This window comes from Ursus arctos, unplaced genomic scaffold (assembly GCF_023065955.2).
Source record: "Ursus arctos isolate Adak ecotype North America unplaced genomic scaffold, UrsArc2.0 scaffold_8, whole genome shotgun sequence".
Classification (NCBI taxonomy): Eukaryota; Metazoa; Chordata; class Mammalia; order Carnivora; family Ursidae; genus Ursus; species Ursus arctos.
The window spans coordinates 34,406,666-34,432,339 of NW_026623100.1; the positions used below are offsets into that span (position 1 = coordinate 34,406,666).

Here is a 25,674-nt window from a genome sequence, read left to right on the forward strand (position 1 = left end):
TCCAGCCTCTCTATGAGATTTTCTTTCTTGGGAAACCCAGCTCATCCTCCTTCTCCCTCTTCTCTTCCTTTCCTAATATATACTTGCAAACACCTGCACAGTCTCTCTACCTCATTCATATTCAAAAACAAATAAAGGCCTTGGGGCAGGGATCTGGCTGAAGCCACAAGCCTAATTGTGCTTTGCTGCACGGTGCTGACAGTTTGGAGCAGAGGAAGGCAGTGCCTCAGCCATATGACATCCTGCAAGCAGCTCTCCTACACTCAAACACACCGTTATTAAAACTATTCCCAGGGGCAAATATTGTAATAAAAAAACACCGGTCCTTCATTTATGAATTCACCTCTCATTTCCATTCAGTAAATGATATGAATAAGAAACTATGAGGACAGAAGAGATGAGTATATTTTAAAAAAATACAACATAGTCAAATCTGCATTTTTCTCCCAACCTTATGGATATAACAGTCTCTATTGAGTCACCTCTGTGAAATAAAATAAATTTAGATTCCTTTACTTTTCCCATTCTCCTTTCCTATATCTAGATCCCAAGTTTTAAAACATTATCTATTTTCATTTTTATGGTATGTATTTCCTCTTTCAAGATTTTTTCCTAAATGCTGCGTTAGGTTTTATAACAGGAAGAGAATATAATGCTGTTATCGATCAGAAAAAGATTAATCAATGGCCCAGTAATGAAGGGAGGACTGTTGTAGCTCCAGCCAGTTCAAACATGATGCAGGCCCCCGAGTCTTTGGCAAATAATACAAGAGCAGATTGTATGAAACCAAAACTACACATAAAAGAACAAATTGAAGAATTAGATTTATAGTGGAAGATGCTAACATGACTTTCTAAGTCTTCAATAATAAAAAAATTTAAGATATAGACCAGATACATAGATACGTTTTTAAATGGCTAGGAAGAGCACTAAACATTTATTGTACTAACACACAAACAAAATGCCAATATATCAATGCTAAAGCGTAGAAATTATTTAAATATATTCTTTGATAATAAACATAACCAGAAAATAAAAAGTGTACTTAAAATAAAAATAAAAATACCTACTTCTCTCCCATGTTCCTCGCTTTTGCTTAAAAATGAAATCAACGAATCAACCACTTAGAAATCTAAAACAATTTCTGGACTTGCATTCAATATAATAGATCCAGAAATTCTGGATGAAATATGATTTTAAAATTTGCAGGGGGCCTGGGTGGCTCAGTCAGTTGAGCATCTGACTCTTAATTTCAGCTCAGGTTCTGATCTCAGGGTCATGGGATTGAGCCCCACATCAGGCTCCATGCTCAACACAGAGTTGGCTTGAGATTCTCCATCTCCCTGTCCCTCCATCCCACCCCCGTTCCCACTCTAAATAAACATATAAATAAAATCTCAAAAAAAGAAATTTGTAATGTGTGACCCTGCTCAAAAGAAGGAAACCCTCAGGTATAGAAAGCAAAAAAGGGAATGCAAAATCTAAGCAGGAAGCAAAGCCATGGAAGCTCTAGTCCTGGGGGTCTGCCGGCCAAGATCCCAACACTGATGCAGACATAGGACATCAGCCTGTGCAAGGCAGAGGCGAGAGCAGAGCCCCCTGCAGAAATTCAGCTCCAAAGGGCTATCCCACACGTTAACTGGGATTAGAAAAGCTTCTCAGTGACTCAAAGAAGCAGGGGAGTAAAGCTAAGATGTTATACCACCCACATGATACGGAAGCACAAGTCAGGAAATAAGCCCCAAAATGTGTCCATGACCATTCTGATTCCTGCGGCCCTGGCAGTGGCCACGCACATCTAGCCCAACATACAGCACTCCTGCAGCCAGCAACCCCCTCTGAAGAAGGGCTCACAGCACCAATGCCCAACCGTATGAAGATGGATGGAAGAAACAGGAGAAGACGGCGGAAAAAGGGACTAGAGAACAATTTGAAAGACCATGTAAATGAACACATTTAAAGTGGGTAAAGAGATCCATGAGACCAAGGGGAAGACCATTCAACAAAAGCAGATCTGCAGAAGAATCTAGTGTCACGTCTAGAGTTGAAAAAGTTTATTCGCTGAATTGCAATTTAATGGCTGGATTTAGCAGTGCGGCTAGACAGAGATGAAGATGACCTGCATGCACTGGAAAAACAGAGACCAGAAAATCCAGCCGAAGCCCCAGGGCCACATTCTTTTCACCCAAGTTTTGCAAGACTTTAAGGGACAGATGACCCATATCCAAAACATACAAAACAAACACAGAGAAAGCATCTTAATTCATTGTCTAATAATGATATCCTCTTCATTTTTTGAAAAACTAGACAAAGACACCAGAAGTAGAGAATATTTGAGATCAAGCTCATTGATGACGAACACCTAATAAAATACTGTCGAACAAAGTCCAGCAATGTAGCTAAAAAGAACCAGACAGTTTTGAAGAATGAGTGGGAATTTGTCTCTTACATAGCAAAACTTTTTTATTCCAAGAAGGTATTAAAATTCACTATCCATTCCAAATTTTTAAAACATACAGTTTTAGAAAACTAGGAATAGGATAAGGCTTTTTCAGCACACTAAATTGTGAACACGAAGGTGATATGGGAATTCAAAACTCAACATCACTGAATAGTAAATCACTACATAGAGGTATTCACTTTATAGTTAGGAAGAAAAAAACAGGACAACCTGTTTCACCATTGTTTTTTAATATTGATCTGAAAGTTCTAGCCGCCATCCAGTAGAACTTTCTGTGATGACGGAATGGTCTAGAATGGTAGCTAATGGTAGCCACAAGCTACAGGTGGCTATTGGGTATTTGAAATGTGGCTAGTGCAACTGAGGAACTGAATTTTTAATTTAATTTAATGTAAATGAAGTTTAAACTTACCTTAAATGTCAGTAGCCACTGTGACTACTGTACTGGGCAATGCCATAGGTATCTCAATAACGCAAGAAAACTAATGAGAGACCTAAGTACAGGAAAGGGGGTCAAATGTCATTACTTTAAAATGATGGTTATATCCTTCTGGAAAACTAAAGAGAATCAGGAAACTACTAGACTAATAAGAAGGTTATTAAACTGGATGATTTTGAGATAAACCACTCCCTTATAATAATCAATAGTTCTCCAGAATTCGCAATGATCAATTAGAATGCATCCCAGGAGCTATAGAGCAATGACATTAAAAAATCTAGTAAGAACTAATATAACCAAACTTGTGAAGATACAGAGGGGGAAGGCCAGAGAACTTGGTGAGGGATATGAAAGTATAAATAAATGGAGAAGCAGCATAGATTTATGCACAGGCCCTGGAAACAAACCACCCAGGAAGAGAATCCTGGCCTAAGCCTGTGTGACCGTGCCAAGTTATTTAGCCTCTCTATGCCTCAGTTTCTCTCTCTGTAAAATGAGGATAGCAATAACAGCACCTCTCTCATGAACTGCTTTGAGGCTTCAGTGTGGGGAGTGGGGCTTAGAACAGGGTCTGGCCCACAGTAAGCTGTCAATCATTCAATCACTGTTGGCTGCTGGTATTAATGAATAATTATGACTCTCACTATTATTAAATAGAGCAGCAACTGAGTGTTGTAAAGACCTCAGTTGTCTTCAAATTAATATTTACTTTTTAAACAATCCCAGTGAAAATTCCAATGGGACTTTTTTTTAAGCTAACAAAATAATTCTAAACTTTATATGGAAGAATAAACATTCAAGAATGGCCAAGAAAAATGTGGACACTTGCCCTAGCTGATTTTTAAGATGTACGAAAGAGCTGCGGTAATTGGTAATTGAAACAATGTATAACTGGTACCACAAAAGGCAAACTGAGCGTTGGAACAGGAAAAACGAAATCCATAAACAGAGCCAAACACTTATGTGAATTTAATATCAAATAAAGTGACCTTGCTAATCAGCAGGAAAAGAATGGATTATTCCCCCCGAATGGTGTGGAGACAACTGGCTAACCACTTGGAAAAACAATTCAGTTAGATTTCTATCTCGCACCTGACATCGAAACAAATTCCAGATGAAAAATTTATATGTGAACATGAAACTATAAAAATTCTAGAAGGAAACAAAAATAAATATTTACATAATTTTCTAGTAGGGAGAGGCTTTTTAAGCCTAACACTGGAGAGAGAGAGAGAATAAAGAAAAAATTTCATAGTTTGGGTACGTATTTTTTGTTTTTCTGTTACCTCCCCCTCAAAATCTAAAGGGAAGAGAAAACCAGCAAAATTATTTAAAAAGACATGTAACAAAGAGTCAATAACCTTAATATACAGACTGCTCTTAAAATCAGTAAAAAAGAAAAAAAGAAAAAAAAAGAAAAAAGTGAACACATCAATGGATGAAAGCTATGAAAAGGAAATTTACAAGAACAATAGTGGTCAGCAAACATAAGGAAAATGCTTACTGTAACCAAAGACACGCAAATTGAAATAATCTATCAACCTGGCAAAGATTAACAATACAATGCCTGGTATTGGGAAAAATATAGGGGAACAGGTGTTTTCATTCATCATTGGTGGGACACCAATTCTTAAAATGAGCAACTGCTTTTATACATTTTGACCCAGAATTTCCATTTCGACTTCATCAAAAGGAAATGATTGGGAATTTTTACAAGGACTTGGCTACAAGATGTTTATCCTGATATTGCTTATGATAACAGAAGGAAAAAGGGAGAAAGAGGGAGAGAAAGGGAGGAGGAGGAGAAGAAGAAAGGAAGGAAGGGAGGAAAGGAGGAAGGGAGGAAACCAAAACATCTAAATGGAAACAATATAAATGTTGAACAACAGATAATCTGTTACATAAATGATACTTTACCCCTATGTAATTAATGTTGTAGGAAAGAAGAACAATTGCTGATGTGGGAAAATGTTAATAATATAGTGACAAAAGTTACACACGGTACCTCCATGCTATTTCTGTTTTATACACGGACTTTTATGCAGAGAAGGAAAACAGCAAAATGTTAACAGTAGTTACCTCTGAATGAGACCACTATTAAATTTTTTTCTACCAAGTTTTCTACAATCATATGTCTCTTATGTAACAAGAAAAAAAAATAACAGCAGTTGTTTAAAATTTAATTTTAAAATCCTTGTTAATTATTTACCCCTAGCGTACATCTTAAGTTTAGCATTTGCTTAGTTCTCCAATCACCAGGCTAAACTCACTCCTGGCCAAGAGGATATCTTGGAAATCTTCACACAAACTTTATTTATTCTGGCTGCACTTTTTCCTACTCCAGTATTCAACATATTGTGCCAAGAAAAGATCCACTTTCAATTGGAAATCCATTTGCAGAGAGATTAGAATGCTGAAAAGGAGACACTGGGGTATGAGCTGAGAAATGATTCATCTTAATGAACAGTAAATTAAAAATGGGCTTTTTATCAATGCAATAATGAAAAACATGCTAGACTCTCCTGGGGCTGCGTGGCAAGGTAGGAGGTATGACTATAAAACAAAGAAACTGATTTTTAACAAACTCACTAAAATTCAACTTACAGGCCGTGTGAGAAATCAGTTTCCTGGTTTTATAGGCACACTTATTTTTTGATACAAAACGTTATTTCCCAGCTTGATCTCCAGTCTTATTCACTAGGCATGGCTCTGGTTTACTTTTTGTTCACTCTCAAAGGATAAAACTTCGCCCCCTTTGAAGATATTTTTTCAAGCTGAACATGAGTCATGAAGGCAGTTCTAAGAGTTCCAAAGAGGGGCTCAGCTTCCCAAGGGGACGAAAGACAACACTCACTCAAATGCAGAAGTTCCAGTGTGTTTGTTTTTAAAAATCTGTCCGATTATCCAGAAACTATACTTCATCTTGAAAACATGTGAGCCCTGGGGCTGCAGCAGGCACCCTACGGAGATCACTGAAGGGCACCTATGACGGCGGATGGGGAGGGAAGGCAGAGGGAAGAAGACAAACTTCCCAAACAAAAGCCTATTGTTGCCTTTCTCACTGGTTAGAGTATTGCGTCTTTTGGTCAAAGGTACTTAGTGCAGTTTGGATGCATGCCTGGGGGGTTGATGTCATAAGAAGATGGTGGAAGGTCACTTTGGGCAACTCAGAATGAAGAGACATAAAGGAGCGTCTCGTCTTGCGGTGCCGAGTCAGGCTGCAGAGCAGACCCTCCTGAGAACTTCATCTAACTAATAGCAGCTACTGATTGCTGGGCCCTCCCCGTGCTCTCCCCTTCCGTCCTCACAGCACCCCAGTGAGGGACAAGTTAGTCAGGGTAAGTAGGGAACAGCAAGTTTCCGGAGACAGAAGCAATTTGGACCTTGGGTGATCCACAGGCTTTTGACTACTTCCAAAACAAGGATCCCCACAGATTCTTGGGTCTCCGGATCCCAAATGCCCTCATAACCCTGATGTAAACCTCATTGGGTGCTGCTGGTTCGCATGACTCCCCTGCATTTTGTAGGCAGGAAACCTCAGCTCAGAGAGGTTTGGCTACTTGCCTGAAGTTACAGAGCACATTGGTAGGAGTCAAGACTTGAACTCAAGTTCAAGGGAAAAAAAAGCCCTGGACCGGGGAAGGAAGAGCCCAGGCTTTAGTGTGTCAGTATGGAGTTGACTGTGTGTTCACAAGTGAAGCACCTCTTGTGATTCCCTGACGGCCCCTTTCCCTTGAACGTCGGGAGTTTCACGTTCTCTGGCAGTGTTTCCCCTTTGCCCTGCTTTCCGAAAGAGCTCTGATTTTGCCAGGCATTTCTGAAGTGGCTCCTGCCAAGACTGTGTTAGTGCGTGTTCCCATCGTTAAGGCCCAGACAAAAATATAGTAAGTGGAAATTTACTGGATTGTTGCTTGGTCAGACAAAAGCCCCAGTAATCTGGGGTGGGATGGAAGTAAAGGGGGAATTTCCACCCCAGGGTAACTAGGTGGTAAAGATCTTCATTCTGGGGCAAAAGACCTTCTTGCAGGGGTGAGTTGACACAGCCCAAAGTTAGCTACGGCAGTGCCTGATGGCCTTGCCCTTGACCTTTGTCCCTGCTCTACCATGCATGCAGTTGCCTCCAAGTGAAAATTAGAAGCGACACATGAACTTAGCACGCACTGTGCTTCTTTGAGGCATGGTTGGAGGAGAGCCTTGCTTGTGACCTTCCTGAGACTGTCATTGCCCCAGCCCTGCCTGTCCTGATGGGGAAAGTTGGACCCCTCTACTTCTGCACCCAATGGCTAGACAGCCACAAACCCTGCTTGTCCTCATATAACTCTGCTCCTTTGTCACTCAAAGGGTTGGTGGAAGAGAAGGGAGCTGGGCCAGACTTGTGAGAACCCCAGGCAGGCTCGCAATCTATGCCCCCTCTCAAACTGACGTCCCTTAAATATTTGCTCAACACCCATTTAGAGGAAGAGTTGGATGCTGCTGAGGGAAAGGAAGCAAAAGAATGCTATCTGCGGATCTCTTCTCCGTGCAATTCAGCTCTGCCCCCCAGCCTGCATACTACAGAGTTCCGTGGCATCCACAGTTACTCAAGTGTGTGCCGGGCGTCTCCTTCCCCCCTCTTCTCTGAGTTTCTATAGAGGTCTGTGTTCTTTAAAAACAGTCAGCATTGACCATCCTGATTGTGTGGAAGGCTCTAGCCATTTTGGTAGGCTTGCCCCTCCATCCCAGTTCCAAAGGTAAAAACCCTCCCAAACCTAATTGTGCACAGCTGCAAGAGTTTGTGTGTCAGGAGACACATAGCTTGCGCATGAATCCGCAATTGTCTTCAACCAAGTAAAAACAAAGCTTTAAAAAATATATTTATTCTTAGTAGATTACAGCTGTCTTGAGTGCGCCACTTACTCTGACCTCAATTTTTAAAGGCTGATGCTTTGCTTAGAAGATAATTTGTAAGTTTTATAAATGTCAACTAGTCAAGAATTTTTTTGGTGTAGATTTATTGAGAGGAGAAAATATTTTGCAAGAGTCCTGGGCCCCATTACCTTCATTTAGTTTTCCTGCAAAAAGGAAGAAAACCACCCCTATTACCTTCAGATAAAGATGAATGCCGACTACCAAGACATTATGTGCAGTATGATTCCAACTATATAACAAATAATATGCATAGAAAAAATTCTGAAATAATGTTCCCCAAAGCATTAACAGTGTTTATCACTGGAAGTTAGGATTACCAAGGATTTTCATTTCTTCTTTTTATATACTTCTCTATCTCAGACTTGTCACTTATTTCTCACATTCACTTTTCTGAATCTTATATTGCTAAACGTGTATTGCTTTTATAACTAATAAAAGTAACAGAAAATATGAGCAGAAAATCATTTCATCCTGAGAAATCAAACTAATTGTGCTGAGGACCCATTCCAGAAGCCGGAGAGCCTAGAACCACAGAGGTCACACCGTGTGTGGGACTGGGGAATGTATAAGCCCACAAAAGACAATCCAAGACCAGCAAGGCTGCTGGATCCCATCCCTGCACTCCTCTGGGAATGCACTCGTGGTCCCTTGTTTTTTCCTTCCTCTCCTGGGGCGCTGATGGCATCTTGATCCTCGTGTGCACAGTGGCCAGGATAGCCCACTTCATTTTCTTCTAAGACAGCGCTCAGCCTGCGCCTTATGTGGCCATTAATAGGGAAGGTGTTCTGACTCTACAGCCTTCCCGCCCCCATCAGCTCAGAACCTTGGCAGCAATCTAAGTCCCACTTCCGGAATGCCCCATTTAGTTATAAAGCTCCACCAAGCAGAGTGGCTCAGGTGCTATGCCACCCCCCACCAGGAAAATCTGTATGCATGAAAGCCTGCATAGAGGCACTCTTCCTTACTCCAACCAGGGGTCTTGCAGTGAACCTCAAGCTGTTCCTCCTTCCTCTAACCATCACTTAATAACACCTCTGAACGTTTCTGAACATTCTACCAATACCTGGGGGCTGTGGACCACCCAGTAATATCTAAAGGACCCTCTACAATGGGCAAAAAATATATATAAAGCCATGATAGACATTATACCAGGATTTCTTACCTCGATACTATCGACATTTGGGGCCAGATAATTCTTTGTTGAGGGGGAGAAGGATGCCCTGTGCTGTGTAAGGCATTTAGCACCACCTCTGGTCTCTACTCACTAAATGTCGGTAGTACTTCTCTCTCAGTATGACAACCAGAACTGTCTCAGACATTGCCACTTGTCCCGTGAGGGACAAAATCACTGCATCGGAGAACCACGGCACCATACACTTGTCCACAGGTCCTATTTGGACAGCTGACTCTCTTCTTGTCATGCCTGTACCATCTAGCCCTGACAAGAACCTGGTAGGTAAGTTTGCATACATGTTCACATCTTGTGTTTTTCAGGTGCCTCAGAGACAATGAGCCTAGCAGTACCCCGCTTTAGTAATAATAGTTGACAAGTCAAGTGCTTATGAAGTGCTGAGCGCTTAATCCTATCATCTCATTAAAATTTACATCAACTTATGAAATGAGTATGATTCGCATCTGATAGGTGAGATCTCTGGGTTGCAGAAAGGGTGACATAGCCAGTGGGTGACAGAGCTGTGATGGGACTCCGGTCCAGGCTCTTAATGAGCTCATTGTTTCTCCATCTTGGTCCAATCTGCCCCCAGAGAACAGGAAGGGAAACCAAAAGACTTATCCTGGATACCTGGAACCCACAGGAACTGGTAAAATAGTTATGTAGAGGCCCAGGGAACTTACCTAGAACTTGTTGGCCAGGTTCCTTGCCCGATCTCATAGTTAACGAGCCAGTGAGGGCTTCCAAGGTGACCTTGCAACAATTCCAGGCCAGGGAAGGGGTGGGTGGATGTGGGTCCTGCCTAAGGAGAAGGATGATGCTCAGCCGGGCTCTGCAACATTAAAGGCACCCCTCTGGCTTCAGCCGGCCGTGAGAGGACAGCACGGTGGCTGCGCTGAGTTCTGAGGATTATCCCCAACACGGCCCCACCCACCTGGCTTCGCTACCGTCTCTTCCCATTCTGTTTTGACTCTTGCTTCTCGTTGCTCTGACCTCAGAACCACTATTCAGCCTTTCCAAGTAGAAGCCATTCTCTCCACTTACAGATTCTTGACTTTGTCCCCTAGAATTTAACGTCTTCTGTCAAGAAAATCCATAGGCTTGTGATCTCACCCGTTTATGAAAACCTCCCCACCCAGGGCCTGACGCATTGTACATGCCCAATGAATATTCATTTCCTTGCACTCTAAGCAATGGGCTCCATTTAGCTTTGCAGTAGGATCCCCATGTGTATGAATTATCATTGCAGGAGCCCCAGGAGGGCAATCAGCTACCTCCTTTCTGGCTGGGGCTCCAGAAAGCTCAACCCAGATGCTTTGAATTTCACTAACCTGGCGTCCTGCCGAATATCATTTTATTTCAGGTTTTTGCACAATATTTTAAAAGCCTAACCTTTTAAAAAGCTGGTTACTTTTGAAGTCAGTGAGAAGATAGAAACATCCAGCCTAACTCTAGCCTCTCTGTTCTCCCTTCATTCAGACACATTCCCAAACCAGCTGATAATTTGGTGCTGAACAGTTAGGCTTGGCTCAGGGATGCCCTGAAAATGCTCCCTAGACCCAGCAGAGGTTGGGAGAAAGAGCAGGGTGAGCTCATTTAGTCCCTAACCCTCACTATTTTGTCACAGTAGGAATGTAAACTCTACTTTGGAGCTTACATCAGTTTTGGAGGGTTCCAACAAGCTCCCCCAGATAAGACTAAAGGTTTCGCTTGTCCTTTTGACCAGAAATAAATATTTACATCAAGAAAAGATTGCCAAGGCTTGAAAAATATTTGAATTATTTAATCAGCCCTATAAAAGGATTCACTGTGATTGGTGTTTGAATTAGCTCATGAATTTTAATCCTGGTTTTATCCCAAATCCATTAGAAGTCACCAACTGCAGGGACGAATTCTGGGAATTTCTTCAATAGTCTGAAAAGAATTACATTGATCCAAGGTCAAAACCTGGGAATGTACATATTTGAGTGTATGGTTTTGGAACGTGGGTTCGTTACAGTAGATCGCTGTCTCTCAAAGAGAGACCTTACCACAGAGCTTTTCAATCCTGGTCCACTCGCATAGGAGACATTGTTCTCCAACCCTGCCCACAGAGCATCTCAACTGCTTGCCTCCAAAGTGGCTGGGTATAAAAAGACTCGGCTCCTGGTGGACGTCAGGCTGTATCACAAAATCAGCTGTGAGAGTATGACAATGTGAAATGGCTACCTAGTTTAAGTCAACGTAATAGTTTAAATTACATCTGTAAAAAAAAAGCTAGCTGTGTTGGGGCGCCTGGGTGGCTCAGTCGTTAAGTGTCTGCCTTCGGCTCAGGGCGTGATCCCAGCGTTCTGGGATCGAGCCTCACATCAGGCTCCTCTGCTGGGAGCCTGCTTCTTCCTCTCCCACTCCCCCTGCTTGTGTTCCCTCTCTCGCTGGCTGTCTCTATCTCTGTCAAATAAATAAATAAAATCTTTAAAAAAAAAAAAAAAGCTAGCTGTGTTGACCTTGGGCAAATCATTGCAACAAAACCTGGGTTTGAATTTCAGCTGTGCGTTTACTAGTGGGGCCACGCTAATTCAATTAACGGACCCCCCTGAGCCACAGTTTCCCAAATTGTAAATCATAAATAATAGTGATGTCAAATGAGACCCTGGGTATAGAGCGTTAGACAAAATCAGCATGAACAAATAGACTGAGCTGTGTATATGGATACAGACGTATGTGAGAATACAGACATATGTGTGGGTACTCGGCCCCGCTCTGTGCACCCCATCCTCAGGGGTGCCCAGTTCGCAAGCCTAGGGTGTTTGGCAGTTTGGTGTCATGACACTCATTGGCCCCCAAATCCTGATTTAAATCAAGCTTCTGTTCGATTATCAGACTCTTGTAGACAAATGTTTTAGACTAACCTGTGTCGAGTGTATGCACCGAATTCTGAAATAGCTTTGGTAAAAGGCAAGGCAATTTATATTTACAGATCATCTAAAAATTCCCTTAACTTCTGGTTTCAAACTCTTGCCCCTCCCTAATCTTCTCCCCCTGTTGCCAACACGCCAAGTGCCGGTCTCCTCGCTCCTGGTCTCCGCCCCGCTGCCCACTCAGGGCTAACAAGCAGTGAAATGGCTGCCCAGTGACAGAGGACCTGGGACTCAGTCATCCCCGGAGTGGATTACGGGCCCACAAACATCCCAACACCGCTGGCGTTGGCAGAAGCGGCAGCAAGGTTGGCATGGCCCCGGAGCCAAACGTGGCTCAGCCAAGGGGGAAGGCTTTGTGCCCTGCTTCCCAAGAGGACGTTCCAGGAAGGAGTCAGATGATCTGAGTTATGGAAACCAAATGGCCCTCCTTTGTTTAGAGAGAGAGAGAGAGAGGAAAAAAAAAAGTCACTCATTTTTGTGGTAAAGTGAGAACAGTCTCCAAACCAAACAGTCCCTCTCGGAGCAGAAAATGCCAGCTCCCCAGAGCGGGCCCACGGCCCCAGAGGCCGATAAACTGATGGAAGGCGGGGTCAGTCCTGTGCTGCAGCCTCCGCAAAGCGTCCTCAGTCCTCCCAGTTAGTCTTCCTCTGCTTGCTACAGAAATACTCGGTCTGTCAGGCAGGATAGGAAAATGGAGGGAGGGGCAAGAGAAATTCTAAGTGACCTAGGCCAGTCTTGTCCCCTCACTCCTTTCCAGTTGGGCTGGAGGGCAGGGGAGGAGCTTTGCAGAGAAAGCCCTGGAAAGTGCGTGGGCGCTAACAGCCACGTGGGCACACCAGGCCCTGGAGTCTCCCTTGTGTCCCTGCAGTGCACCGTCTCTGACTTGGATGCCCACCTCTACGTGACCAGCACTTCCCACAGCATGCAGCCCAGAGTCACGAGGCCTCCTGTGGCCAGTCTGTGGCTGCCTCGTGGCTCCGTGGGCTGGCTCCGTGGGCAGACATCTGCACTCCCAGGTATTGCTAGCGCATGTGCAGCGGGACAAGCCAGGGCCGAGAGAAAATATAGTTTCTAGTCAGCCACGCCCATCCTAAGTTCGGTTTATTCTCAAACACAAGCCTTTCCTGGAACGGAGAGGCTCTTGGCAAGGGGGGAATGATGGGGAATTCAGGTCTAGTCCTGGGCTTTGCCTCTGATTTGCTGTGCAACCGTGGGTCCCTGTCACCTCTCTGAGCCTCCATTTTGCATCTGGAAAATGAGCCTGGTGTCCTTGCCTTGCTTCATTCCACAGGGTCGCTGTGGAAGGAGGTAAAGCATGGCTCTTACCAAGAGCCGCAGCCAGACTGCCTGGGTGTGGAACCAAGCTCCCCTATGTGACGTTGGGCAAGTTTCTTCACCTCTCTGCATCTGTTCCTCACCTTTAAAATGAAGGAACAATAGCCTTCCCTGGTAGCCTTGCTAGCAGGTTCAATTTGATGATGTGTTTTATGTAAGGCACACGGAGAGCACCACCCCACAGCGTGCCCTGGGTGAGTGTCACTGGCATGAGCGTCACCGTAGGCAGGGAAGTACCTCGAAAATAAAAATGCTCAGGTCAGGTGTTCTATGATCCGCCAGTGTCATCATATAAGCTTCCTAGTTTCATTCAGCACACCTCCACCATTCCAGCAATGTTCCATGATCTGCAAATGTGAATTCTGCATATGAGGAGGGACCTCCAATACTTCCTGTTGCTTTCAGGACAAATCTCCAAGCCCCACCATGGCCTACAAGGCCTCGGGCATCTGGTCCTGCTGCCTTTGCTAGCCTCATTTCCAGCCACTGTCTCACTCAAATTCACCAGCCTCGTTGGCCTTCCTTTAGCTCTCAAAGGCTCTGGGCTCCTTCCTGCCCCAGGATCTTTGCAGGGCCACCTGTCCCACTCTGTGTCCTCTTCACCTGACCACAAGTCTCAGCTTATATCACCTTTCCTCAGGGAAGCATTTCCTGACCTTCCTTCTCTTTCTTTCTTTGTGCTCACCACAATTGTAGTTAAATAGTAACTTGTGTCATGTTCAGCACGTCAGCTCCTTGAGCGAGGTGCTTTCATGTGTTTTGTTCATTGCAAGGCCTAGCACAATGCCTGACACATGGAAGACATTCAAAAGGATGTATTTTTAATAAAAATGAAAGTGCTTGTGCTTAATAACTGTCTCCCCTGCAGCTCCTATAAAATCCATGAAAGCAGAGACCATGTTTCTGTTCTCAAAGCCTATGTCTCTAGCTCATAGAAGGCCTCTAATAAATATTTCTTGAGTGAATGAATGATGAACGAATGAATGACTTGGAATAACCTCCCTAACTTTTCACCACTCGAAGATCTCCCCAGCCATCAGAGAAGACTGTAATGGTCCATCATCCTCTTCCTCCTCCTTCCATGGAGACACGGTGCTTAGCACTCAGACATGTCCTCTAAGCCCCACCCCAGGTAGCTCTGCTCCTTCAGTCCAGGCACAGAGGGCACCAGACTTCCGAGTCCCCACTCAGCCAAATGTTTAGTGTCAGCCACAGTCCACTGCCATTAGAGATCAGTTTCATAACAAATGCCGATAGCACAATGCCGTCCCTCAATTACACACGTACCTCTTCCTGTCTTCTGGGGCTGGCATTTGTGTTCACAGCTTGATTCAGGGGACTCATGTTCACCTTCATATCACCCGCAGTGCCGACTGCAATGCTTCGTACAGAGCACGCACCCTTAAATGTTGCTTCACGAAGGAACACTGTATACCGACTACAGTTAGTAACTTCTCAAACCTGGGACACATTGAGTTTTTAAGGAGCTCAAGATGGAAACTTTCTAAGCTTTCCCTGGTCACCCATTGAATAAGAGCAAGAACTTCCCACCTCCAGAGTCCCCCATTCTCACACCATCATTCATGGCTACATCTGCTGAAACTTCCAAAATTATCCTTCAAGTTTTTTTTTTTTTTTTCAAAAACCTCCAAAGTTCTTTTCCTAGCTAATAGACCTGTGTCCAAATTCCTAAGTTCTCACACAAAGAACTTAGACCAAACTTCTTCCTATACTGATCTTTTCGGATCCTACTTACCTCCTACCCTGGACTATATCTTCTGTTTGCTCTGCCATTCCTCCCGCCGGGAATGCCTCTTCCCAATGTCTCTGCCAAAGCACGTCTCAAGTTTCGTGTTCCCTGTCACCTCGCCACATCGCCCGCCTAAAGGGAGCTCTCTGTCTCCTGAAGCCAAGGGATATTTTGGCTTAGCTACTTCTTGTATGTCAGCAAGCTTTTTCTTTTTAAAAAAATTGAGATATAGTCGACAAAGAGCATTATATTAGTTTCAGATGTACGACATAGTGATTCAATATTTGTATAGAAGATAAAATGATCACTACAATAAATCTAGTTAACATCCATTACCAAACATAATTACCCATTCTTTTCTTGTGATGAGAACTTTTAAGACTTACTCTCTTAGCAACTTTCGAGTATGCAATGCAGTATTATTAGCTACGGTCACCACACTGTACATGACACCCTCATGACTTGTTTGATAACTGGGAGTTGGTGCCTTTTGACCACCTTCACCCATTTCACCCATCCCCCACCCCCGTCCCCTGGCAACCACCAATCTGTTCTCTGTATCTATGAATTCAGTTGTTTTCTTTTTTAGATTCCACATATAAGTGAGATCATACAATACTTATCTTTCTCTGTCTGACTTATTTCACTTAGCATAGTGTCCTCCAGGTCCATCCATGTTGTCACAAATGGCAAGACTTACTTAACTTGTGTGTATACACACACACACACACACACACACACACACACATAGATATGCCACATTTTCTTTATCCACTCATCCACAAATGGACACTTAGGTTGCTCGCTCCATGTCTTGGCCATTATAAATAATCCTGCATCAACAAACTTTCTCCGTGAATGTGGCTTCTCTCTCGAACTGGACTCAGACCTGAAGCTCCCTGGGGACCAGTCTGATAACTTCTGGTTTCCCCTCAGTTATGCCTGGTCAATGGTAAGAGTTCAGCCTCTGTTCACCGATTGACTCAATTGGATGTATGAGGTCAGGGACTGGAATTCTAGCAGGAGAACCTTTAAGTTCATTCACTCGAGTGGATTTTATGGCTCAAGCCCAGTGTCTATTTCAGAGTTACTGCTTTTCTCATGTCTCCCAGGATTTGGTGGATGGTCTCTAGTAGTCACTGAACATGAAATTATAGAGTTGTTTCACTCTTCTTAATCCAGTCACTTCCTTTTTACAGATGAGAAGCCCTTCACTGTGGAAGATACTTATCTGCTGTGTCCAGCACCTATCTTAAAAGAAGTTGGCATGTAAGTTTCCACCAGCAGCTGAACCTCACAGCCAGGGAGGAGAGAGGAGGTAGAGGGGACAAGGGGACAAGAAAGAGTCTCTCTTCATTGTTGTCATGCAGCCTTGTCTAGACCTCTCCAGGTAACGATGATGGTACCAGTGCTTCCGGTGAGCAAGGCACCAGGACAGATGTCTTACAAAGGGTACCTTATTTTATCCTCCCAAGCTGCCAAAGAACCAGATGCTCACGTCATCCCAGTTTTACAGATGTGGAGTCTATGGCTGAGAGAACTTAAGTAGCTTGCCTAAGGTCACACTGCAGTAGTGGAAGGGTCTAGTTTCCAACAAAGGTATGTCTCACTTAATCACAGCTACATTTCCCGAGCTCACACTTCCAGAGCCCTCCCACACACAGTATCTCGCCCTGTCATCATAATTGCCCGGCTGGATGATTATCTCCTGCTTAGAGATAAAGAAACACAGAAAGGAGGTTCACAGGGGTTAAGAAGAGTGGGTTCAAGACCCCAGATTCAGACCTTCTGAGGCCAAGCTCAGTGCTCCTTCCTCTGCGCCCCTGCAGGGCACCGGGTATCTGTTGGGTGTTCATCAGAGAACACAAACTCACTTCTCTGTCAGCATGGCTGTGACAGGCTGAAGAGAGCATGGTGGCTTGGAGGAAAAAATACTCAACATGTTCATCCAACTTCTGCTTTCAATCATTTGTTCTCATTGTAAAGCCTCCAAGTCTGGTTGCCTAACACTGGCCTTTAAGTCCACTGATTCCACAAACTAACCCTGTGTCTACACCACCAAAGACAAGCAACACATAAGCTCAGGTTTCCGTGCGTCTCACAGAGATGGAAGGAGGGTAGGTCAGTCGTCCACTGCTGTACCTCCGTGACTTTGCCGGGACGGCAGCAAACCCCTCATCAGAATCAGTCACTGAGAGCCCCGGTAACGACAACAGAACATTAGGCTTAGAGCCTGACAACTTTATGCCCACAGACTCGAGCCACGTTTTGCGAATACTTCTTCCTATGACAATGTGACCGGTAAATTAAATGGTAGCAGGCTTTGCCCGTTCAATGCAATTCGCTGCCACGTACGAAGGGCTAAACGCAATGCCTTGATACACCAGCCAAGGGTATCCCGACCTCTCTCTAGAATGTTAGAGCATGCGGAGGAGCCCTAGAGGCCATCCTCCACATTTTACAAAAGAGAGCACTCAGGCCCCCAGGGAAGAGACCACAGTCCCCGGGGCAGTTAGGAGCAGAGCCTCGGGGGACCTAAGCATCGGCTCGCGGCCCACTGTTCCTTGCGCACCATGCTGAGTGTCTCTGGCTCCCTTGTCATTGCAGGAAAGCTGCGCTTCAGGTCAGCATGAACGATGGCCTCTCTTTCATCTCCAGTTCTGTCATCATCACCACCACACGCTGTGTAAGTCATCGCCTTCCCTTTCCTGAAGGCTCTATTATCATTCTCAATTCCCTGGAAGTTTCTGGTTCTGCATTCTGTTCACAGAGCTTTGATCCCAGCCCCGCAGCGCCGGCTGTAGGCTGGATCAGGGGCATGCTGGACCCCAGAGGGTATCAGGAAGGCCGGTGTTGGGTTTCTCCAGGTTCCCCACTTCCGTGACTGAGGGGGACACCTGAATGTACCGGCGTGTCCAGATGGTAAGACAGGGCCAGGGTCTGTGCGGTAGTGAGGGCGGATATCCGGAGGGACTGGGCCTAGGAAGAAATGTGCAGAAAGAAATTGGACGGCACACACAGAGAGCACATCTTAGGGATTTTTCCTGAAGGCAAGCAGGGCAATGGGGCAGTAACTAAAGGCTGATGTGGAATATAAGGAGAGTCATATTTAGAAAGGGAGAAATTGAGGCTTGTTTATATGACTGTGGAAATAATCCAGGAGAAAAGGGAAAATTGGTGAAGCAGGGTAGGGTTGGGGGGAGCCATGTCATAAGGGACCGTGAGATTGTATCCCACCAGCTCCTCAGACACCCCTCTCTGGGTCCTTAATAGCAGGTGGTTTTTATTTCTGGTTACACATAAAATCACCTGGTTGACTTTTTGAAAAATTACGATGCCCAGGCCTCGTGCCAGATCAACTGAAGCAAAGCCAGGAATGGGCCCTAGCTTTGGTGGCTCCAGGGCCTCCTAGGGAGGTTCTCAGGTGCGGCTATGGCGGCAGGCCTTCGGCCAGTGTAGTTGCTCCCTCCTGCTGGCAGGATCTCAGAGCTCAGCTCCTCAGAGGGCTGCCAGGGCTTAGTGGCTGTTCTACAGCCCTCAGCCCCTAACGTGAGCAGTTCCAAATTAACCTTTGTCTGAATAGTCAGGTGTTGTAACCAAATGCATTTTTTCCATTGGATCATTCTAAAGGCTAATGTGTTTGGCCTAATGGTCCGCTTGGATGGATACCATGGTCATGTTCTGCCTGGGCTTTGGAGGACATGTTGTTAGAGCCCCTCGGTAACGGGAGCTTGTATCCCTAGCACTGTCACAGGTGGACAAGAGATAGCAGGCATACCCTGAAGTCAGCCAAGGTCAAAATGAGTCATCTCATAAATGAGCAGGAGGTCCAGCCTCGTGGCGGACAGTTTTCCCTCTCAACTTGCCCCCTTGCACGACCACCCCTCCCCCCACGTTTCCATTCTGTGTTAGGAACAAACCGGTTTTCTTGAAAGCAGGGTAAGCCAGTGCAATGAGTATAGACAAGGGAAAAGTTTTACTTGACCAAAGTTAAGAAAGTACGGTTGTCACAGAGAAGTGTCACCACTGAGAAAGCCCGTGTCTCAGGCACCCCTCAGGGGAACATCAAATCTGGAGACCAAATACGAAAACCTTTTGGAGAAACAGTGAAATTTCTTTAAGTGGACCCTGCCTGATTCTTTTAGAAATTGACCCTTCTGGACCTTGCCAACCTGCAGGAAATGATTAAAATACCCCAAACCTAACAACTCCATTCCAGATTCCTCCCTGCTTTTGAGCGATCCAGCAGTTTGGGCCTGTATTTCTCATTATGTCTGACCATACCACAGAGAAACAGCCATGCCCTTGAGGCCACAAGGGCATGGGGAGGAGGAAGGGAAACATCTCACCACCAAACTTGTGGTATGGTAGCTACAGGACTAGGACTATGGGTAAGTCCTGGGTCCATAAGCCAAGAAGAAAGTGTGTCCTTACTGTTGTACTGCAGAATGAAAAGAGCTTAGAGCAAAGTTCCCTCTCTATCTTTCCAACTCACTCCGGCCTCCATTCACATCTCATATGTCCCTTACCTGAGTGCCCATCGCTAAGTTTTCTGCTCACTTGACCCTTGATAAACGGCCCTTTACATCTTCTGCTTTATTGCCCTTTTCACTTGAGAATGCCGTATGTCTACAACAAAATTATGAATACCCTAAGATCTGAGATCCATGACCATTCATTCATTTATTCAGCAAATAGCCATTGATCACGTATAATGTGCCAGGCACTGTCCTGGGTCCCTGGGATACATTAGGGAACATTACAGACAAAGCTCTCTGTCTCGTGGGGAGGGGGAGAGAGAGAGAAAGCAGACAAGAAACAAGAAACATAACAAATGAATTACATACTATGTCAAAAGATAATATATGCTACGAAAAAAATAGAGCCGGGTAAGATGACTTGAGTGAGTGTAATATAAACAGATACAAGGTGACATTTAAGTAGAGACTTTTAAAGTTAGCTGTGAGGCTACTGGGAGAAGAGCATAGCAACCAGAGGGCCCCAGGACTTAGACCTCAAAACCAGAGACACTCAGTGTGTTCCAGGAAGAGCAGGAAGGCTGGTGGTCTGTTGCTGGAGGAGAGCCAGAGGCGAGCGGGGGATGGTGAGGTCATGGGGATGGAGAGCGGAGGGTCTTGTGAGAACTTTGGCTTTGGCACAGCGGAGCAAAGTGAGCTGACTTAGATTTGAGAGATCACTCTGGCTGCTGGAACAGCCCGTGGGAAGCCAGGGATGGAAGGACTGTGACTGGTTAGGAGGGTTATGGCAATATTTCAGGCAAAAGATGATGATGGCTTGACTCAGCAGGGAGCAATGGAGATGAGAGAAGTCACCAGAGTTGGATTTGCCATGAAGGCAAATCTGATGGATTTCCCGAAGCATTGGATGTAGGGGTTGAGAGGAGAAGCATCCAGCGTGGTCACACAGGCTTCGGCCTAAGTACTGAAAGAATGGAGTTGCCCTCAATGGACAGGGGGAAGACTGAAGGAGCACATGTGGGTGGAGAGGGAAAATCAGGAGGTCACACTGGTTGTGTGGCCTTGACCAACGTATTTAGCCCCTTGGTGTATCAATTTCCTAATCTGTAAAATTAGAATAATAATACTTTTTCCCTCTCCACTGCACTGTGAATATTAAATGGAATGATAGAGGTAAGTGCTTGGTAGAAGGCCTGATAGGGAGTAAGTGCTTAATAAACATTAGCTGCTATCATAGTAGAAACTTACTCAAAATTATTGGACTAACTGGAAATCCTTTCCAGAGAGTTGGTTCCTGCTTCAGAGGTCTGTTATAATAAAAGGAGTCTTCTGAGATAAGATGGATCCCTAGGGGTCCATGTCCGTCACTCAGCCAAGCGCAGGTGATTGGAAGGAGGCAGACGAGATAGTCAAAATCAACTAGAGAAAAAAATGGGTCTATAGTCAAACATAAAATCCCAGTCCCCAGCAGGACCCTCCACAGAAGCTCCAATTTAAAAGACTGGGGCCGTCCCTGGACAAAATAGAGATGCAGGTGGAATGTGTGGCCATCCAGATTATGAAGTAAGGTCTTGGACTTGCTTTTGTTTCTTCGGCAGCTGGTTTGGAGGACAAGGTTTTTAGATCAGAAGTGATCCCCTGGGTCTGAGTAAAGGGTTAGTCTTGTCGATGCCAGTCACAGCCTGCCCCGTCCATCACCTGGAACCAAAAATAATTTTAAAATATGTAGTTGAGACTTCCCTTTCCTCGCTTTATTTGGTGCCCATTTGGACAACCATGTCATAGTTTTCAAGATCCATGATGAATAGCTGTTGTCCCTGCCAGGAGCAGAAATTCCATGAAGTTTTACAGGAAAGAGTTTTTTCCATCCAAGAGCTAAAAGATTCCTATACAAATGGTAAACTTTGTGGAGCTCCAGGATTCCAGAAAATGGCCAAACATCCAAAGTCCTCTTTCCCCAGCATATGTAAATATGTCCCGTCTCTACAGTCTCAACAGGCCTCCCTTTTCTTCGCCAGCCTCTAGCCATAGGGGGGGAAATCACTACTATGGTGCTGCCTTAGGAGAAATACTTAAAAGAAGTTTGTCTTTTTGAAAGCAAAGCAAGCAGATATTAGCACCTTAAAGAATTTTTCACGAAAGATGGTCTTTTTTTAGATAAATGCCTTCAAATTTTATAATTTCCCAACCAAAATGTATAAAAATCAGAGAATCGCTCAACAAGTATTTCTTGAACTCCTACTGTGTCATCAGTGTTCCATTTACATTTTACAAAGTTGTTACCCAGAAGGAGCTGAAAATCCACTTGGAGAAAGGAACTCAACAAACATATAAAGGACTATGTAAATAAAGAACCAGGTGGCGGGAGCCAGGTGTAACTGCTCTAGGATTTCAGAATGGGGAAGGAGTGAATCCAGGAAGAGACACGAGAGCTTCGTGGAGGAGACAACCCAAGTGGGGATTTGAAAAATGACAATTTCAGGTGAAGAGGCGGGAAGAGGCTGTCCACTAAAGAGAAACCAACCTGGGTAAGGACTAGATATGCCTGAGAGCACAGTTTGTTCATGGTCCGTCCCGGGAACCATAACTCTTTTTTTCTTTTCCTCTCATTTTGTTTCAGTTTCTGGTACCTTCTTAATTTGGGGCCACTTCTCAAGTTGGGAACTACTTTCCGAGGATGTACACTCTATGCCCTCAATCACCCCATATGTAGCAAGGCGCAGCAGACGCCCTTCCCTATGAACCATGATCAGGATTTGACTGATATTGGTTTCCAGTGTATTAGAGAATCGCCATCTTTGAAAAAAAAGAAAGAGACCTAAAGTTTGACATAAGGTTCTAAACTCAACACTGAATCAGTGGAGAACCCTGTCTTTCCCCCTCCTACTTTATATGAAAAACAGCCTGGCTACAAGTGGCAGCAAGGCTGAGCAAATTTGAGAGGACCCATGTCAAGTCACTGTTCAAAGAAATTCTTTTTGAATGAAAATTAAAATGCAACAAACTCAGCCCTGAGGCATCAAAACCAGAACAACGGCTGTAGAATTGTAGCATGATGGAGGAACTGAGAGTACAGGACATGAGGTCAAAGCCCTAATTTCAGCTCTTAGCCCCTCCACTTTGTAGGCTGATCTTGGCCGCATTCCCCCGAGCCCGTCTCTGAGCCTGTCTTGCATGGTTGTTGCAAAGATTAAAGGCAAAGTATGCAAGGGACATGGGGTACCTGGTGGGCTGTCAAAGAACCACATCTGCTTACCAGTTTATTGACATTCGTTTTCCTTGCCAAGTAGAAGTCCAACGACCTGTCTCATTAAAAGATTTGCTGCTCGTGCCCTACAGAATATGAACAGGCAATGTTTCCCTGATTACGAGTTAGGATTCCTTTTGAGTCCATGATAAGCTTGTATTCTAGGAAGAGGCTGGGGAAAACTCTGAAGATGTTCTTTAGGATAATGAGGGGAAACCCCAGTAAATTTGGTCTGGTAGAAAGTCAAATAGGATTAGACAGCAGTTTCTTCACTATTTTTGAAAAAAGGAATTTCTTAAGAAATGAATCAAGGAAACAGGAACATTTGGGGGATACTTAAACTATTTCAAAGAATGAATTAAAACAAGTATTTACTAAAGTTTATGCATTATTACCACCTAAACCTTCCTATTATTATTTAAAATGTTCTATCACGTTGAGCACATCTGGAGGCATTTTAGCAGAGGAGGTCCCATTTCATGCAGAAGAGAAATGAACCTTCAGGAGGGGAGTTCACAACAGACTGGACTGTCCCGTGTCCCCTGAAGTAGCCACAACTGGCCGTGGTTTGGGAGTGTGGGGGTTGAACCTGCTGTCATGGGCATGAACGTGGTGTTAACTTACTTCCCAAGGATTTTTTAAAACCATTTTATCCTTCAGATGTTCATGATTTCAGACTGTTCTGTTCTGAACGGTGGTATTTTTATACTGATATGTGTTTGAAAGAGAGAAACAGAGACACCAACAATGCACAGGAGAGCCCCCACCCATGACAAGGAATTATCTAGTCCAAAATGTCAGTCATACCAGTTTGAGAAACTCTGAAGATTCAGAATTTCTTGGACAGAGCCCGGGAGTCTGCAGTCTAATAAGCTTGCCAGGTAAATCCTCAACACATTACGCTTACCTGATCCTAACTGTCCTCCGAGGCTTCCCAAAAAATCATTAAAATCTATTTAAGAAAAATGATTTATTCTTTTTTTTTTTAATTTATTTATTTGACAGTGATAGAGACAGCCAGTGAAAGAGGGAACACAAGCAGGGGGAGTGGGAGAGGAAGAAGCAGGCTCCCAGGGGAGGAGCCTGATGCGGGGCTCGATCCCAGGACCCCGGGATCACGCCCTGAATGGAAGGCAGACGCTTAACGACTGAGCCACCCAGGTGCCCCAAAATGATTTATTCTCTTGATTCACTCCCAATCTCATTGATTTAAGAATCCCAAGATTTTAAAATCAGACCGTCTCTTTTATGTTCCTTCTTTTGGACAGTATTTTCTGGTATAAAAATAGGAATTTGCCGAAAATAATTTTAGCCCAATGTGACGAGTCTAGGGAATCTTCTCCCTTTTGTGTTGCCAGGCAAAGACTATAAAACTCTCTCTCCAAATGCCCCTTCTTCACGTTCCAAGTATTCCCTTTGCTTCTGCCTCTCACTGTAAGGCTTAGTGAGCCATAGACTTGCCGCTCCTTGTTTCAGGCAGAGAGAGCCCAGTTAACATCAGTATTGTTTTTGACGCTTTATGGCTGCCAATGTCTCACAAAAGAGTGGGCCTCCAGCTACCATACAGAGATAGGTTATACGTCGGACACAATCGGAGGCTTGAAGTAAAAAACAACAACACAGATACTGAAAAGAAAATTTGCCTCCCACGCACAGTGAAGCACAGGTGCTTCTTGAGGAAAGACCAAAGATTGTGTCTTGTCCACCATTGCATCCCAGCACCTGGCACAATGCCTGCACGTAGCAGTCAGCAGATAGTTGGTAACTGAATGAATGAATGAATGAATGAATGAATGAAGTCAGTTGGGTCATACTGAGATCACGATGGCACCTGCTGGTAGGAAAGAAAGGAAGCCAGAATACAGCAGGATTAGAACAGGGGCCACTGAGCTGGATAGCCCTCCAAAGAGGATGGCCAGCGACCCAATGTACACATCCAAGGAGCATGGGGAGCTTGGGCAATGGTTTAAGAGGGCCAAATTTGCCAGCTGAGAAACTACAACCACTGATCCCAGACAGGGCAATAGTCAAAGACTTCCTCAGAACAGCACCAGCTCCACTAGGAGCAGACTCTTGCCAGGGGTGCAGACCCGGAGAAGGGATCTAGAAATAGCCCATCCAGCTGGATCGAGATTCAGGGCAGGCCACCAGTCCACGAGGGTCCACAGCACAAGGCTGTGAGGCAGAACCATAGTGACTGCTGGGGAATCTAGTAACTGTACTGGCTAAGCCCGAAGAACACAAAGATGTAAGACATGGGGAACAGACAGGTCTGGAAGGAATTGCAATTTCATGTGATAAGTTCTTTACTAGAGAATTGAACAATGCCTTATGAGAGCATGAAATAGAGTTTCTGGGAAACCCGAGAGCAGAAGAGACGATACATGAACTCGGTTAGGAAGAAAGACTGGCATTTGCTAAGGGTATGGCCTGGGTAAAGGCCTGTTTGAAGCCACTGTGGCTGTGATTTGTTGGGATGGGGTATTAGGAGAACAGGTCAGAGACAAAACAACTGGGACCAATTGGAAAGGCCTTCCCTATCTGCCCCAGTTTGGAGTTTCTTTAATATTTAATGTAAACATCATACATGATGCAGTTTTCATGTTAACTTCCAATCTTTCCTCATTCAAGAAATAAACTCCTTTTATCTTCAGGAAAAAAAAAGAACCTAAGTAACTGCAGAAAAGTCATGACTTGGGAAGCATTGGCGTGGCCTGAGCTCACACTGGAATACCAGAAACTTAGGTTGTGGCGGCTCAGCCAGTCTGGATGCTGCCAGCCACGATGGAGGGTGCACTGGTCAGGGCTGGCTCCGAAGGGGGTGTGCTGGCACTCGCAGACAGAGGCTGCGGTGGCTTTACCCAGGAGAGGCTACAGAGAGGGGGTAAGGACCACCTCCCAGAAGTGCCTTCAGAGTTCTGTCCTACACTCCTTCCCAGGTTCACTTTGTAAATCAGTTCAATTCTGTTACTAATTTCTTTGAAG

The 25,674-nt window shown here is 44.6% G+C and overlaps 1 protein-coding gene across 2 annotated transcripts in view; it reads left to right on the forward strand.

Moving 5' to 3' along the window:
* ANTXR1 (ANTXR cell adhesion molecule 1) overlaps window positions 1–25,674 on the forward strand; it is a 213,204-nt gene that overhangs the window by 85,472 nt on the left and 102,058 nt on the right. For both annotated transcript variants that reach the window (XM_026484155.4, XM_044377552.3), the window contains exons 11-12: window positions 16,164–16,233; window positions 17,572–17,650. In XM_026484155.4, coding sequence (XP_026339940.2) covers window positions 16,164–16,233; window positions 17,572–17,650 — 149 coding nt within the window. The remainder of the gene's footprint in view (window positions 1–16,163; window positions 16,234–17,571; window positions 17,651–25,674) is intronic.